The sequence below is a fragment of the Phaenicophaeus curvirostris genome, chromosome 2 (genome assembly GCF_032191515.1).
Source record: "Phaenicophaeus curvirostris isolate KB17595 chromosome 2, BPBGC_Pcur_1.0, whole genome shotgun sequence".
In the NCBI taxonomy this organism is placed as follows: Eukaryota; Metazoa; Chordata; class Aves; order Cuculiformes; family Cuculidae; genus Phaenicophaeus; species Phaenicophaeus curvirostris.
In genome coordinates, this window is record NC_091393.1 from 91,804,063 (window position 1) to 91,821,883 (window position 17,821).

A 17,821-nucleotide genomic window follows, 5' to 3' on the forward strand; every position below is an offset into this window, starting at 1 on the left:
ACTGAACTTTATTCTGAAGGCATTGCCAGCAAAATGCAACTCAACAACAGCTAGTTAGAAGGATGGGAGAGAAGTACAGGGAAGAAACAAGAAGATAGGTGTGCCCTTTGCAAGATTTTTGCTGTTTTTTTCTTTAAAAGAGAAAGGTACTGTATTATGTAAACAATTGTGTACAGTGGTAAACGTACTCAGTCCTGAAAAGGTACAGCTCTTACAATTGGAGTAGTAATTCTTTTTTTAAAAGTCTTTAACAAATAATATGCACCATAAAATGTGAATAATATTTTATAGTTGAGTTTTCAGTAGTGGTTGGGGGTCTCAGTCAAGTTCTTTGAAGATGCTGTGAAATTGTAATCATTCCCCACAAATGCCTAATAAAAGACTTCTTCTTTGAAGAGTAGCTAAGCTATAAGTGTTTTGGTTTGGTACAAACATATGAGTAACTGCAGAGATGGTTGTTTGTTTCATCTTTTTCCTGCAGCGAATAAATCCCTCTGCAGAAATGGTTATGATTGATAGGATGTTTAACCAGGAAGAAAGGGCATCTCTGACCCGGGATAAGCGTCTTGCACTAGTGGATCCTGGTAAGTAATGGTTAACTCCTGAATCTTATAAAAGTAGCATGAATGTGGAGTGTTCAAAAATAGTTGTGGCCACAGTGAGGCACTGATTGCTAGGGATTCCAGTAATCAAAATACTGAATGAGGAGTTTCAAGTTAAGTTTTGGTAACTCCAAAACTCAGTGGTCTAGGGTCTCTGTAAGGTTGAGGGCAGTAATTTGAGGGAAAGGTATGTTTGGCCTCTTTGGCAGAGAAATATTTCCAAGCTTCTTTCGACAATAGTCATGACTCCTGCATGGTCTTAATTCTGATAGGAAGGAACCTGTGAGTTTGCTGGCATTCAGAAAGAACACAGCTGTATGAAGTGTGAATACTCTTGTTCATCTTAAGGAAGTGTTGCTTTTGGAATGTCATGGCTACTTAAGTGGCAGCATTTTTGACCAGACTGTTGTTGAATGTTCAAATAGAAACACACTGTGTAAGACTACAGTTCCTGTTTGTTTAAATGTTCTGCGTATTCTGCATATTTTAAAAGAGATTCAGAGAATGTATAGAAGGAACTGTTAGTCTTCCAGATACCACATTTGCATATTTGGAATGCTAAGAAGTGCCCTTAGTCTGGTTTTATAGTGTACGTACATGTGTGGTATGCTGATAAATTTGGTGATGATCTCCTACACAGGATGTAGCAGAACATTTAAGCATGTGTGCATCTCTTAATGTCCACAGCCTACAGAACAATATCTTCATTTGAATTTTAATACTCAGAAACTACGTTGGGGTGTCTTGTTATTTTGATGTATAGGTAACTTAAGTAAAATGTTGTTACTTAATTTTCAGATGGTTATCAAGCTGATTTTTGTTGTTCTGCCAAACAATTTGATAAAACAGCTGAAGAAGCACAGTCCAGCAAAAGTGACCATCAGTCTGGCAAAACATTACCTTCTCGAAGTCAGACTACCAAAACCCAAGCCAGAGACCGACCAAAATCCAGCTCAGCAGAGTGCACAAACCACAGTAAACTTCCTCCAGTGCCTAACCATGTTCTGACACCACAAGAAGGAATAGCTTCTAGTAAAAAAACGGAGAGCCTCTCTAAAGCTTTAAAGTTTGAAAAAGCTAATTGTTCTTCTGAGAGCCAATACACGGCCCTTTCTGAAGAAAAGATGGCTGGGAAAAATCTTGCCAAGTCCACTGAGAATTCTTTGAGTTCTGAAGACTTGTCAAAAACTGTGTCAAGAGGTGGTCATGGAACACACAACAAAACACCAAGGAACACAGTTCAGTCTTTCTCAAAGGTAACGTGTAATAATTCCCTCCAAGACAAAACTCTGAGGAGCTCTCCAAAGAATGAGGTTTTACATCCTGATAACAGGAAAGGCTCTGGTGAACCCCAGCAAGACTTACTGCTCAGTAAGAGTTTAGAAACTACATTTAAAAACATTTTGGAACTTAAAAAAGCGGGGAGACAGCCACAAAATGAGGCTACAAGTAGTGGCTCAGTTGAATTAGAATTTCCTAATTTTTCACCTATTGCTTCACAGGAAAACTGCCTGGAAAAATTTATTCCAGACCACAGTGAAGGTGGTGTAGAAACTGACTCTATTTTAGAAGCAGCTGTAAATAGTATCTTAGAGTGTTAATAGTTAAATGGACAAGTTATGTTTCTCTTAGCAGAAGCAAATGTGAATGACACCACAAGTACAGCCTGACATGCATTTAAGGTTAACCTTTCTCAACTAGATTCTGTTCTGTGTTTGAGAGCAATACTCATTGTGGTTACAGTGAGATAACCAAGTAAAGTTAATCCTTGTTAGAATGCAGTCTGTTAGGGCCTTACTATTTCAAGTATTATAGTGCTTTTGGTAATTGTGCAGTACTGCAACATAACAAGATTGCAGGTTGCTAGGCCCTATGTAATACGGTGATATACTGACAATCACAGTCGTTTGAAAGGATATATTTATTAAGAAAATGTTTTTAAAAAGTGATGGAAGCAACAATTCTCCCCTAGCATTCTCTTCAACAAATCATCAAAGTTTTATTTTTTCTGGAAAACCCACTGTACCTCTATTCAGAAGTGATTATTTGCTTTGTTAATGAATCTGTGTTCTAGGATTCTTAAGTTGGAAGGCTATCATCAGTGTGTTTACAAGGCTTCATAATTTAAATTTAAAGTGCTTTTCTGTTGCTTTCTGAGCAGAAACTAGTACTTGATGATATATTTGTAGTGGGTAACTTTAGTCTGTGGGATGATATTATATGATCTTAGTCACAGTGGCATGATATGAAGTAATAAATGCTTGACTAAGGAAGGTAGAATGGAAGCCAGTAAATGGCAAAGTGTACAGGATGAGGCCATGATAGAGCCATGAATTTATATATATAATACATATATATGTTAACTCTTGAGGAAAGATTTTGCATTTTATAATTGGATGTAGTCAGCCTTGAGTCTTTCTGAAGTGGTATAGATGTTTTTTTTTTATTTGTTGTTTGGTTTTTTTTAGACCAAGTGTCAGAAGCACTTTTATTTGAAAACTGTTATGATATTTGTAGCTTATATTTTAAGAAGACATTAGCCTTACTCTGATAAACTTCAAAGGCCAGTGTTTATTTTTTATTATTATTATTTTTTGCTTTTTGCTGTCAGAGAATGTTAAATCATCCACCGTAGCAGTCATAATTATCAAGATATGTACAGACCAAAGTCGATCGGCAATCCCATTGTTTAAACATATCAAAACGTATGTAATTATTAATTCATATTGTAGAGCCAAGTGAAGCCATTGCATGGCTTGTATTTGGCTTGCTGTCATGTTGTTAAGATAGAATCTTATTATTTTATTTATTTATTTTAATCTATGACATTTTTTTTTTTAAATTTTTTTTTTTACTGCCCATGCTGCTTTTTCTTAAGTTTACTTTGGTCATAAGTGCTTTTGTGCACATAAGTACGTTGACATTTGTCACGTGCGTGTAGTACATGTGTCTGCTCAGGAGGATATAGCTTTTGTGGTTTCTAAGGTATGTTCATGTTCTCCCCCAGATCTTCTCCAGAATTTCTTAGAAGAAATTACTGGCCATTTTCCAGACTGGCTGATTTCAGTTTTCATACTAGAGAGGCTCATTGTGACAAGCTGTGGTTGTCAGTCAGATTGCCGGGAAAGAAAATGGAAGGTTTTGCTGTCGTGTAATTCACTCCATCTGAATAGTGCAAAAGAATGCAGAATTGGAACCTCGTGACAGTAAAAGATACAGTGCAACTCAGTGTTGAGCTACAGTCCATTGTCTGACCACTAAAGGAAACCAAATCTAGAAGGCAATGTGGGAAAGATGAACTTAATTTCCCCTTCAACATAAATGGAAAAGACTGGTTTTGTATGTTACTGATTGCCATTTAAAAAAAAAATGTGCCAATTATTAAGTACTTGTTTGTAAAAATCCAACATTCCCAAGTGGTGTATAAAATATTCAAGGTAATAATAAGTATTGCCAGTTTTAAATTTTTAGTTAGGTGTCCATAGAATAGACTCTCAGGTGGATGGTTTTCTTATTGGCAAAACTGACAATATAGTCTTCACCTATTGCCTTTTTAGATTTAATAATATGCTCATGGCTGTGTATCCTGATGCATATTTTATAATTCTGGACATTTAACTGTTCTGAACTATCTAGGAAGGAAAACAGTAAGCTACACAGCTATATGTTAACTAGTTAAATATTTGTTTTATAGGGAAAAAAGGTAAAGTTGCACATTCATTGATCCACTTGCTTTTTGTACCACCTCAAAATGGGTTTGGGGTTTCCAGCCTCTCTACAGCAAATACAGAATTGAGGTATCAGGCCATGTGCTTTCTGTTGGATCTCATTTGGGGGTGGGGGATGATGGCATATAAAAAATTACAAATTACTAAAAGTAGTCATGGTTGATTTGGTCAGACACATTTCTCTGAACTACTTACGAGAGGAACCCATTGAACAATCCTAGCGAGATTAATCTTACATTGTTAATGTTCTGTTGTTCACTCCTTTGAATTTGATTCTAAAGGAATTCTGGTACGTGGTGAAGCATTAAATGAAAGAATTGTATTTTTGTTGTGCTAAAAAAAAAATATGAATTTATTAGTCATATGGGCTCAAGTCCAGCAAAGTATTGTGAATGTGCATGACTTTAAACATGTTTTCATTATTTTGCTGGATTAGCTTTGTGATTTCAATGTTATTTAATACTGCCTAATATTAAAACAAATTTTAAACTGGCAATTAAGAAAACTATGTTCGTTTTGAAGATTTTAGTATAATTTATCTGTTAGATTAGGGAGGCCTTACAGACTGACTTCACTTAAAGAGGATGTGTCACTTATTGTCAGTGTGGTATGGACTTTATTTGCTTAAATACCTTCATTTGTAAAGTATGTCTCACTTGAAATTGCTTTGTATACATTTTGTAAAAATATTTATAAAATGTTTTGTAAAAAAAAAAGTATAACAAATTGCAGTTTATTTTGTTATGTTGGATAAATACTGTTAAAAGACGCAAGTCAGTAATTATATTGTTAATCCATGGATAGGAAATGTTTAGTTGGAGATTACAAATTGAAACAACCATTGCAATACAGCCAAAGATTTGGGAAAAAATGTCTATCTGTGGTTGTCTTGATTTAACCAAGTAGAATATTTACATTTCCAAAAGAGTGTTGTTCTCAGTTTTAAGTAATATGGTTGCAAAATATTCTCATTCCTGTGCTTTTTATAATGCAGCCCAGTTGTAAAATAGTTTGTAGGCCAACTTTCCATACTCTTTGAATCTTCCCAAGCATATGGTGTTAGGACTTGGTTCCTGCGGCTTTATAGCTACATGTAGTAATGTTGGTCTCCAAATAACACGATTGTCAATGGTCCTTCTCCAGCATGTTTTCACAAGATAAAGGCATCATCTTTCTGATGTGTTGAGGGGATAGAAGAAGAGAGGGATGTTGTTACTCAACTGGCTCCCTCATCCATGCCACAGGTTTCTGGGTTGTGCTAATTGTATTTGTTTATAGATATATTTGCGTTTGCAGTATTTTCCATTCCTTCCTTTTGGCTGTGAGAAGATGCTGCTAATGATGGAATCCCTCTTCCTGCTTTTAGAGGGGTAATCAACCTTTTCTTACTGTGATTGAATGTTTCAGAACGTAGGCCGAGATTCTCATGTAGTCAAAATCTTGTGCTCAGAATTTCAACACTTTATCTTTGGAGGCTGTGAAAACGAAGGATCAGTAAAATGTACTGATTCTCAACTTGGAGTAAAGCCTGCAATGTTGAAAGGCAGAGATCTTCCTGGTCAGTATTTATTATTTTGTCAGTGGATCCAGTCGGTAACAAAATGAAAAAATCAGTTATATATTATTTAAATCTCTGTTTGGGTTAGGATGGCTAAGCATCTTGGAATTTTTTTTTTTTCTCTTTGTCATATCATGTAGAATTACCAGGCAGACTTTCTGGGTTGGGAAACATTTGAGGTACAGTTTACTGTGCAGCTGTCTTTAGTTTAGAATATCTTTTCATTACAAGACCATACTGCATTTTTTTAACTGCCTTTCAATAGCATTTTTATGGTTGGGTTTATTGTGTTCGTTCCAACATTCAGGGCAAAACTTGATTTTGAGGACCTGTACAGAGAAAAAAAAAATGCCAGAATAAACTTGGCGCGAGGAAAGGTATGTAAGTAATTTTAAACCTTAGAGAAATTCCTCTCTTCTTCAGGAAGTGTTTATAAGCCTTTGAATTTTTCCTTTAGAATTGTACACGCTTTTTCTTGGTATTTTCACAATGACGTGTTTGTCAGACAGCTTCAAGAAATGCAAGAAGTGGTTTTCGTAACTTGGCGGTCACCTGTCACTTTGGTTAAAGAGAGTCATTGCAGCTTTGGTACACGGATATAATACACTGTACACAGATTGCAGATTGCAGTAGAGGTGGTTATACTGAATTATTTATTTAAGGATTATCAGCATTTGTCTTTCTGTGCCATTAGCCTTACAAGTAGTCATTATACTGGAAATTGAAAAAATGTATCCATAATAACTAGTTTTAGTAGGTGAATGCCAAGCAAACTTGAGCAAGCTTGCTGTACTAGGGAAAAAAGTTGTCCCACTGAACCAATTTTGTTGGTGTAATAGCAAAAATCTTAAATGTTGCCCTCTTGTGTGCTGAGCATAAACCCTTCCTTTATTGTTTTCTAGGCTTGATACACAATTGTCATGTTAGCCCCACCTGTCCAAATTTCGGCAGCTAAAACTGTGTAGTTAAGTCTCCCCAAATCCCTTCCCCCTGCAACACCACACAGGGAAAGGGGAGCGGGAAATGTGAGGAAAAAGACTTGTGGCTTGGAAACTAGAGCTACAGCGTTAATGAAATGATAATAATGACTAGAATTAGTAATAAATTATGTAAAAATATATAAGATGTGCCCCCAGCCCACCCCTCGATTACTATACATCACCACAAATGTTGCAGAGCAGACGCGAGGGAATGGATCCACAGCTAGGAGGGAGCTGGATTTTGGAACTGGTTTCAGGAACACAAAGATCTGGGATCAGGAACAACCAGACAGATGAGGTCCTCAGTGGACATCGGCTATTGCAGAAAGCAAGAACCTTGTGATCTCTCAATTTATACGGAGTATAACATATATGTGGTGGAATACTCTGTTGGTCTGTTTAGGGTCACCTGCCCTACTTGCCCCTCCTCGCAGGCATGGCTCCTTTTCCGCCAGCTTGGGGATGGCCTCAGTTAAGTATAAACTTTGGCCTTTCTGCATAGCAGTGCCCTGTGTCATCGCTTTAGAGAAGAACACCGTCTCAAAATCATGCAGTTAGTTTTCAGAGAATGAAGTTACTTACAGCAACTGCCTCAGTCACAAAACTGACTCTAATTTACCTCAAACTACAAGAAGAGTTTTGTGGGGAAAATTGTTCTACAAATGAAGGAAGAACCTAAATGAAAATTTAAGGCTCATCTGTAGTGTACTCTTTGCTTGGCCTTATGCAGTAGTGGGTGCCATTGTTTCTGCAGATTCAGCATTCTGAAATGTAGTGCCCAAACTTCATTGCTGCTTTTGCACTGCAGGATTTTTTTGAGGAATTTCTTCTAATTTTTTTTTTTAATTTTTTTTTTTCTTGCAAAGGAAATCATAGAATACTTTTTGATAAAGACCTGTGAGATCATTGAGTCCAACCATTAATGGGACACTACCAAGTCAAGTGAGGTGTTCTCATTTGAGGTAAATAGAATCATAGAATTGTAGAGTAACTAGGTTGGAAGAGACCCACTGGATCATCGAGTCCAACCATTCCTATCAAACACTCAACCATGCCCCTTAGCACCTCGTGCACCCATCCCTTAAACACCTCCAGGGAAGGTGACTCAACCACCTCCCTGGGCAGCCTGTTTAAGTGCCCAATGACCCTTTCTGTGAAGAATTTTTTCCTAATGTCCAGCCCAAATCTCCCCTGGCGGATCTTGAGGCCATTCCTTCTTGTCCTGTCCCCCGTCACTTGGGAGAAGAGGCCAGCACTCTCCTCTCTACAACCTCCTTTTAGGTAGTTATAGAGAGCAATGAGGTCTCCCCTCAGTTGCAACTATTTTAAAGAAAGGACAGCAGTTGTAGAATCCGGTGGTTTGAAGGGGAAGCAAGGTTAGGTGGTCCATGCTGGTGGATCTAGACGGCCTTTAATGTTTCAATTAGCTTTTATGTCTACATAGCTTCTCATTATGTAGTGTAGTCTGTACCAGTGGCCAGATTTGCAAGATCTACTGAACTCTTGGCTATACAAGTTCCTTACTGTCACATGCTTATTTTGACTTGTGAAGATACTGATGTTTCATTCTAATTAATTTACCAAAGCAGGCTTGTCCTGTTGAAGCTCCACTGTCTCTGCGAACCAAATGGAACTAACATAGACCTAACTCTGACATTCCTTTCTAGACACTTGGCACATAGATCCTGATCCACAGTCTGTTGAATAAGTGGGAAGATGATTTAAATACTTCTTTTTAAATATAAAAGTTAAAAAAGCATGAAATGTAATTCATAAAATATCTGTGGGTGGAAGGTAATGCAAGGACTCTCATATTCTACAGTGATGACCATCTCGGCACTTAGGTAGGTAGCATTATATATTTAATGGTATTGTTTGGGGTGGTCATTGAATAAAACGTTTTCATATAAGCAGGCTGCTTATTTTTTCCTCTAAACATTATACACTTAATAACTGCACAGTTCTGAAAATACAAGCTCTACTCTCTTCTGTTGACTCCAAATGTTCATACTGAGATATGAAACCATACACAATGCAGGGTGAGAAATAATTGCAAGTAATTAATGTCAGATAAGTGGTACAGCGGCTGGAATTATAAAAGCGAGCTAAAATACTTGACAGTTATATGAGGCTAAAATCCTGTCATGATTACTCTGATGAAAACTCAAGTTCAGCAGCTGAAATGAAACTCAGAAATTACAAATTGTGAAATTTAACTGGAGAAGTACAAGGCTGAAGCAATTAAAATAATAAATGTTGTTCCTGAGCTATGCCTCAGCAATTGCGTTCTCATTGACTTCAAGCTCTGGAAGTTACTTCAGGGACACTTGAAAGCTTTTTGAAATTATCACATCGTACAAAAGACACTGGGAAATTATTGACTTTTCATATAACTTATAAAGTGTAATCTCAAATTGTGCTGTTACTTTTGTGAGTGAATTCTATTTGCTGATGAGTCGGGCAGCTAAATAGGCTTTGAGAGAGCTGCACACAGCATCTAATTGCATACAGAAAAACTCAGTTAAAGAAAAGTTGACCTGATTTGGTGGTCATTGTTGGAAGCCAAGGGGCTAGTAGTATAAATACGGGTATTTAGATGCTCTTCTTAAACTGCAACATTCAGCCACTGAGCCACCACTGATAAAAGGAGATGAGGCTCCAGGGTTTGGAAGAGATTAGCAAAAAGGTAGGTGTTTTTTTTTGGGGGGGGACAGACACTTGAGATTTCAATGACTAAATGTGTTTTTTTAAAAGGCAGGATATCGCATCATATGCAGTACACAGGAAGTTGTGTGGATTGTACTCGTTTCTGTATTAGATCACATAATGTCCCTGAGGACTGTGTCAGAAATAAATTGGGGCAGTTTTAGACTAGACGTAAAGAAGTGGTGAGGAACTGAAATAGGTTGCCCAGGGAAGTTGTGGCTGCCTCGTCCCTGGAGGTGTTCAAGTTCAGGTTGGATGGGGTCTTGGGCAGCCTGATCTAGTAGGAGGTGTCCCTGCCCATTGCAAGAGGGTTGGAACCAGATGATCTTTAAGGTCCCTTCCAACCCAAACCATTCTATGGTTCTATGATTCTAGTTAACGGTCTTTCCCTTCCTCCACCCCTTTTTTGCACCTTTCAAAATATCTGGATTATACTAGGTGACAAATTAATTTAAGACCTTAGTAAATATTCTACTTGGATGTAGAGACTTGTATGTTTTCCTGTTGCAAGAATGGGCTCAACACAGTTTGAAGTTGGTCGTGAAGGAATGTAGCTAATAGGAAGGGTTTGGTTTTAAATTGAGCAACAATATTACTAGAAATTGTGAGTAAAGTCCGAAATATTGGGGAATTGGGGAAGTGATTTAGTGATACTGAATGAGCATCATTGGCATTATATTCTGTACCCAAGGGGTAAGGAAGGTGTGAAATCTATTTGTTTCTATGTTGTTTAATTTTATCCCATTAATAGAAGAGAGTACATACTGGCATTTCCGTGAAAACACATGCAACCTTATGACACCTGTAATAATTGGTATTTAACTTAGGATGCATTATGTTCCTCTTGCCTACTAAGGAGACTAATTTTGATTCTGTGACAACCTGAGAGTTTAAACTTCATTTCCAAAGGGTTTCAGACCTGTTTTTTTGTAAAGATGAATCAAACCACATTTAACTTGCCAAAGCCGAAAGAGAGGTTCCACCCTGTTCAGATTTGTCTTGTTGTTGTTTTATTCTTTGGCAATCAAATTTGAAGCCTCTAATTAAGTTAGCATTCTTCTGTACTTTTAGCCTTAAGTCACTTTGATCTGTTTCTGCAATAGTGTTCTGTCAGAGACTGCCTGGTTTATTTTGGAGCCATTATGATCAAGCAGGATCCTACAAATAATTGTTAACAGTTTATCTGTACTCGCATCTTCCTTGAGCGACCTATAATAACTTTTGGGGGAATTTAGTTTTGTGTCTTTAATTTGTAAACTCTCTAGGTAAGGGATATCCTTTGTTGCTATTTTCTCGCAGATGTATTTAGCATCTATTCCAAGTAAGGTGAATGTATTTTCTTTCTTACCTGGCTAGCTTAGTCGAAATAAATACTAATCTAGACACGAGAGCAAGATTACTGGTGACCATGAAAACTGGTAATTTGATTCCTTCCCCCCCTCCCTCTGCCATGCTTTTTCAGACCCAAAGGTGCTAATAGCAATTTTATGGCTGCAGCTCTGGTACCAGGGTCCAGGCATGTAAAGACTGCAACACTAAAGGTCAGAGTTAACCATACCATGAATGGTGAGACCAGGTTAAAGAAGGCTCGAAATGTTACAGGCAAATATTGTTCTGTTTGTCTGTACTGCAATCCAAAAGCAATATTTGACTTGAAATCCTTTTTTTTTTGTGTGTGTGTGTGTGTGTATGGAGAGGAAGAGGAGAAGAAGCAGACATAGAGTTTTAAAGGTCTGTTGTTTTTAAGAATGGCCCAAAATGATGATTTTTCCTTGTTTTTTGCAGGAGCTTTGGCTTTGATTAGCTGACTTTGTCTTCTGTTTTAAAAAAGAAAAGGGAGGGAGGGAAGCAGAATACTCAGCTGTTTGTGTCCATGTGTCTGTTCCAGGGGTAGTTCAGTAATACCAGGTTCTCTGTGCAAATAAACAGTAGATTGCAATTGTCTGCTGCCAATTATCACCAAAATGTGATTTGTATGCTCTTCAAAGGGACTCATATCTTTCCATTTAGTCATTTGTTTCAGTGTGATGAATCTTTAATCCAAACCAAACATGGGTCAATTTCCAACTGGAACCCTCCCCTGCCATGGGGAATGTGTTTATCCGTGGTCATATCAGTGTCTCTCTTTAGTTTTATATATGTGGTGATTCATGACCTCAGTGGGGAGGTGAATTTGTGTCAGTCTGTGAATTGGCTTTGCCTATCTGGCAAGTTTATAAAGGGTTTGGTCAGTTGTAGAAGGGCTTAAATAATTGTGCCTAATAGGATGGTTCTGGTTGGCTTGGAGTAATGAGGGAAAGTTTAAAGTTCTACAGATGTAATAACATCTAATTCTGAGTACCTTTTTTTCCCCCCAGATATTATTTTACCTTATGCAACATCAGGTCAGCTGATCCTCTGTATGTTGACTTTTTTCCTCCTCCAGTAATTTTCTTTTTAATCTTTATAGGCATGGCATTTGTTGCTCTTTCTGTAGTGGTGCTGCCTAAAGGCTCTGAGGGCATTAAAATAATGATTGCATGCCTTTCCTCCACCGAAACATTCAATTACAGGCCTGTAATGAGAAAATAAGGAATTTAAGAAATGTCTGATGCAGTGATTGACTAAGTAGATGTTGAGCACTACCTTAGAAATCGTGCAGTGCTGTCATCTGGACATTGACTTGGACAACTAGCTCAAGGTGACCCTTCTTGAGCAGAGGCGTTGGACAAGTTGACCTACAATGATCCCTCCCAACATCAACCATTCTGTGATTCTGTGCCAATAGTATTTAGCAAAAAATGTGCAAAAAGCACATTTAAGCATGCAGTACTGAATATTACTTCGGTTTCATTGACTTGAGTTTTGAATTGAGCTTTTTAGGGTCATACACCCATGTGATGGTGTGTATTGAAAAATACATTGCTTTCAGTTCTTCATAACCTAGGATGAGAATATATTGTCAGAAACGTGTTAAAAGGTTGTTACCAATCAAATGCTTCGTGTTTTAGGAAAAAATGAATTACAGGTGCTTGCATGACCTTGCAGGTATTCATCTTGCTTGAGGGAGCGTATTATCATAGATTAAATATTAAGAATGTGATACCATTGCCTTGTGTACATGTTATACAGTGTATTCATGTGATTACATGCCCTTATCACGTTCCGACGTTTTTGACCTGCAGTTATTCTTGGCTGTCAGACAGCTTTTTAATTACATGACTGCCTGCTTCTCTTCCACAAATGCCTGTTCTGCTCAGGGCAGCACAGGTACCTTTTACTGTGGCCAAGTCTATCTAAAGGCTTGTCTGCATGCTGCATAAAAGTTATACCAAGCCTAATGAGGCCGAAGCCCCATCTGAACAGCATCTCCATTTCCTAGGTAAGAGTCTACACCCTAACAAAATGCTTAGCATTGATTCCCATTTCCTCAGCCCCCTCTAAAAGTTATTCCCTCTTTGATTCACTCTGCTTGGGAGAGAACTCCAGCACCAATCTTTGCTAAGCCAAAATAGGGACTGGCAGTAAAGTAGGTGTCAAGTTTAGCAGAGCTGGCTCTTGGGTATTTCCGAAGCGCCACATCTACTGATCGTCTCTTGGGGAATATGCTACAGCTCATAACTCCAAGGAGTCATAAAGTGTTTGCTGGATGGAATGAATGCTCTTCATTTTAACAGGCCTTGCCTGTTTTCAGCATTAAAAATATTCAATGTCATCCTTGTCCATGGTTTCTGTCAGTGGATCATCTGCTGCTGCAGTAGCTGCCAGCTTCCCTTTGAAAACAGTCTTTATCTCTTCTTTCAGGCTCATGGTGAAAGTGGTGCTGGCAAATGCTCTCTGAGCACAGATGGCAAACTTAGAAGGTTCTTGTTCAGACATAGGAACTTCTGCTTTTTTCTGTACCTTGAAATCAGTCTTTGTGATAAAAATTTGTCATTTAGTGCCTCTGTGCTGTAATGGATCCAGCTAAAGAGCAATCTGCCATCCAGCTGGCTAGGCACTTAACAGCCTCAGCAGGGAAAAGGGTAAATCCAATCAGTGAACTGCTGCCTAGAAGGGTGCTAGTGAAATCGTTAGTTAGCCCTGGGAATTGGTAACAGCTATTTACAGTTGCATGTAGTTTTGGTACAGATTCTTGCAAAAAATTGTACTCAAGGCTGTGCACTCCAGTTTCCTCTTGTGCATTTAGGACTGTCTACACCTTCCAGGGTCAGAGTCCTCACAAACCAGAGGTCTGTGGTGCCAGTTCAGTGTGGATGTTACAGCGTGTCTTAGTTGTTGGGATGCCTGACTGCGTGGAATCTGATGTGAGGTTGAGTGGATTTAGGCTTAAATCACTTGGACCTATGGATAAGGAGCATTTGGGAGTGTCTTTTGTTAATTTTTCCCAAGAAGGATTGGGGGGAAGTAAACACTAGAATCTGAACTAAAATTTGCTCTGTAGAGCAATTTTTTTTCCTGCATTTTGCCTACTTTTCAGGAAAAAAAGCAGGTGTAGATTCTGTAAGCAGACAGAAACAATAGTACTGCAAAGTGTGAATTTTTCCCAGCTGTCTTAATGGAGTGTTGATTTTAAAACCCAATTTCACTGCTGCTTTCTGTGCAATTAACACTTAGTTAATACATTTGTTCAGCTGTGTGGTACCATACATTTTATTGGAATGGGTGTCAATACAAACACTTTAATGAATATATCAGTTTAAGATAATTGAGCAATCAAAATCTGAGGCTATGGAAGCAGGAATAAGCCAGGAAAAATGGTAATATTGTAATTCTATTAAAATTACTTTGAATAAAGTGTTAATTTAAAAAAAAACAACCCAAAACTATGGCAAAAAAAGACAGGGAGTTGAGAGACAGGAAATTACGAAAATCTAGAAATCAAGTAAAAGGGAACCTGACAAAGTAGTGGCTGATGCAGAGAAGGTGAATAGGGTACCTCCATGTGATATTGAAATTCAAGAGGACAGGACAGTTAATGAAACAAAGATAAGTATCAGGTGAGATCAAAAAACTTCTATTAAGGATATAACTGTCCCGGAATACTAACAGGATAGTAATTACTCCCTTGTGTAACAGCAATGGAATTTAGGTTCCAAGGTTTTGAAACCTAAAGCACAGTGAGATGAAAAACACGCCCTCACTGAGGAGACTCTGCACTTTTTAAGAGAGAAAAGAGTTTGCAAGAGTTACAACTTCCAATGTATAATATATTGTCTATTTTATGTTAGTCTGCTGGAAAAGTGGCACAGAAGTCTTACACCATCAGGCTTGATTCCTGCCTTTTGGGATTTGAACGGTTGGACTCGGTGATCCGGTGGGTCTCTTCCAACCTGGTTATTCTGTGATTCTGTGATTCTGTGATTTTGTGCTCTGTGTGCAAACAAGGTAAAGAAACAAGCTGCATCACCTGTTTACTGTGTAATCTGTTAACAGCTACTGATCCACTCTAATCTTGTTTAATATCTGACCACTTCTCAGCAGCAGTCTCTGAGCTGCTTCTCTGAATCTCTTGTAAATTTAATGAAGTTCTATACTAATAAAACAAAACCAAGGTTTCTAACCACTTAAGATAGATCAGGTGGACCAGGAAAACCTTTTCAAAAAATGCTGGACCCTCCTCGGCTGTGGAAGGGATATATGTCTGGATTTAAAATCTCTGTATTTTGTCAATTCTTGGTTCAGCTTGCACATCAGTTTCACGATTCTCCACGAGGTGGAGGAAGCAGCTTATGGTTTGGGATGTGCCGGGGTGTAGGCTCCAGCACGGGGAAGCAGCTCCAGGGTGGTTTTGCAGTTGTGCAGGGCTTGCACTGCTCCCCTCTTTCTCCTGCCAGCCCCAGCACGGCCAACCCATTGGTCTGCGTGGATGGATGCTGCAACAACAAGCTTGGAAAGTTTCTTGCTGGTTCGCTCCTTTTAAAAATCATAATGGGGATTTCAATATTATGATTCGTCAGGAGGTCTCAAAGGTCTTCCTGAAGGATGCAGACGTGATTGCATCTGCTTTTCCATTGGGGAAGGTTGGGTCTACAGCTGTGCAGTGCCTGTTCTATGGTTATGCAGCAAGGTAGCAGCAGGGGTGACAGATAAACCTGATTTTCTGAGAGTCAGTGTGCTGCAGTGAATTCACGCCTAGAGGTCGTGGTAAAACTAGTGCCCTTCACATATAAAATAGCAGTCACTGAAGAAATGCTTAGTGTCTTTAATGAAAATATTGCAAATTAAATTAGGTTTCTGCCAAGGGCTCCAATATTTTTTTTCTGTTGGCTGTGGTGGGATTTGGAAGGACCTTTGTTGCACAATTAGCCCTGAGCTTGCGTATCCGAGAGTCCTGTGTTTTCAGTCTTTGCAGCTCCTGAACATCAAAACCCATGTAATGTGCGATTTCCTTCCTTGTCTTAAAACCTAACATCCAATGGAATTTTATTTTTGCCCGTGATGAAACAGATCAGCATGAAATAGAAAATATAGGTTAATTTAAACATTCAATGCAATTAATTTCTGTTGAAAAAATGATCTGCTTATATGTAGGTTGTTTAGCCTGAAGAAGAGGAGGCTGAGGGGTGACCTCATTGCTCTCTACAACTACCTGAAAGGACGTTGTAGAGAGGAGGGTGCTGGCCTCTTCTCCCAAGTGACAGGGGACAGGACAAGAGGGAATGGCCTCAAGCTCCGCCAGGGGAGGTTTAGGCTAGACGTTAGGAAAAAATTCTTTACAGAAAGGGTCATTGGGCACTGGAACAGGCTGCCCAGGGAGGTGGTTGAGTCACCTTCCCTGGAGGTGTTTAAGGGATGGGTGGATGAGGTGCTGAGGGCCATGGTTTAGTGATTGATAGGAATGGTTGGACTCGATCCGGTGGATCTTTTCCAACCTGGTGATTCTATGATTCTATCCATGTACAAACGACACAACCCTGCTTCTGTTTCAGCTAGTCACCTTGTGGCAGATTGTGTGAGTTGTTTTTCAAGTTGTTAAAGGGTGTTTGAGTTGGTGATAAGGTTGTTTCTGAGTTGCACAGGGCTAACTCGATTGTGAAAGAAGATGAAGATCAAGATGAAAAGCCATTAGAATGGGATATTATTAGGGTGAGTTACAATATGCAAACATGGGAGTAGAACTGAGCATAATAAGTTGCTTAGAAAGAAGGTTGGAAGGAGGTCTTGAGGAGCCATTTCATCCTCAGTGTGTGATACACTATGCTTATACCATTTTTGGCAAGAGTTTGTCTGAAGTTGCAGTTATGAGGTTACGCAAAAGGTCGTTTTGCTTCCCTTTAATCCAAACATTTTCTGTGAGCTTGTTTTTCTGTTCACACAAGCATCATGTTGCTGTAAATGAAGCATCTGTGAGCTGCAGTGTGAGGTAAGAAAGAAGCAGGAGGTGAGGAAGGTGTGGACTTGGTAGATAGCATTGCCATTAGGGAAAATGTCCATTAATCTGGTCTTAAATGGACAAGGAGTGTATTCTACAAAGTCTCAAAGCTTCTGTTTTCCAGAGACAAGGGCAGACAGTTGGTTGGCTTGCCCAATGCTTGCTTTATTATTTTTTTTCTTCCTTTATTGATATTATTTATGCCAGTTAATTAAAGGAAATAAACATCAATATTTATTTTTGCCCAAATACATGGGGGATTCTTCCAGCATAGCTTTACCATAATTTCTTCTTGTTTCTGACTGATATTCTTATGATAGTAACTGATGTAGCTCATAGACAGGAGTTTGACATTTCTAACAGTTTGGATACGTGATCTGTGCTTCAGGTGAGGTTTGGTCTCTGTCCCTTTCTGCGTGTTAGCTTGTGGCAAACTAAATAATGTTAACATAAACATTACTGAAAGAAGTTTACAGGAGTCAAGCTTCGCTAGCTTCTGTGACAGCTAAAATAATACGCTTTGTTACTGAACACTCAGTTGATTAATGGCAATCTGTTAGTGTGATAAATCAGCCAGATGACTGAGGCCCAGTTCCTCTCTAGAGGCTTAATTTTCTGGTGACTGTAGTTACAATTAATAGAATCTTAGCTTTAACAGAAATCATTCTGCTTCAGTAATATGGAACTTTAATAGTAATATCCCTTTTCTGGGTGGAGGGCTAAGTGTATGGGAACACCCTTCAAACTACTTGAAGAAAAAGCATTTATCCTGAAGAACATAACCTTGGCCATAGATACCTGATCTCTAGAGCTGCGCTAAATAATGTGAGTCATTTGTCCCAGAAGAGGCAAAACTTAACTCCTTAAAGAATTAAGTTACAACTTAATTCCTT

The 17,821-nt window shown here is 38.6% G+C and overlaps 1 protein-coding gene across 4 annotated transcripts in view; it reads left to right on the forward strand.

Annotated features, from left to right (window-relative positions):
* Positions 1-2,640, forward strand: part of BICRAL (BICRA like chromatin remodeling complex associated protein) — a 46,016-nt gene extending 43,376 nt beyond the window's left edge. For all 4 annotated transcript variants that reach the window (XM_069852883.1, XM_069852882.1, XM_069852881.1 and 1 more), the window contains 2 exons: positions 482-584; positions 1,401-2,640. In XM_069852883.1, coding sequence (XP_069708984.1) covers positions 482-584; positions 1,401-2,203 — 906 coding nt within the window. In that variant the 3' untranslated portion in view covers positions 2,204-2,640. The remainder of the gene's footprint in view (positions 1-481; positions 585-1,400) is intronic.
* Positions 2,641-17,821: the final 15,181 nt, after the last annotated feature.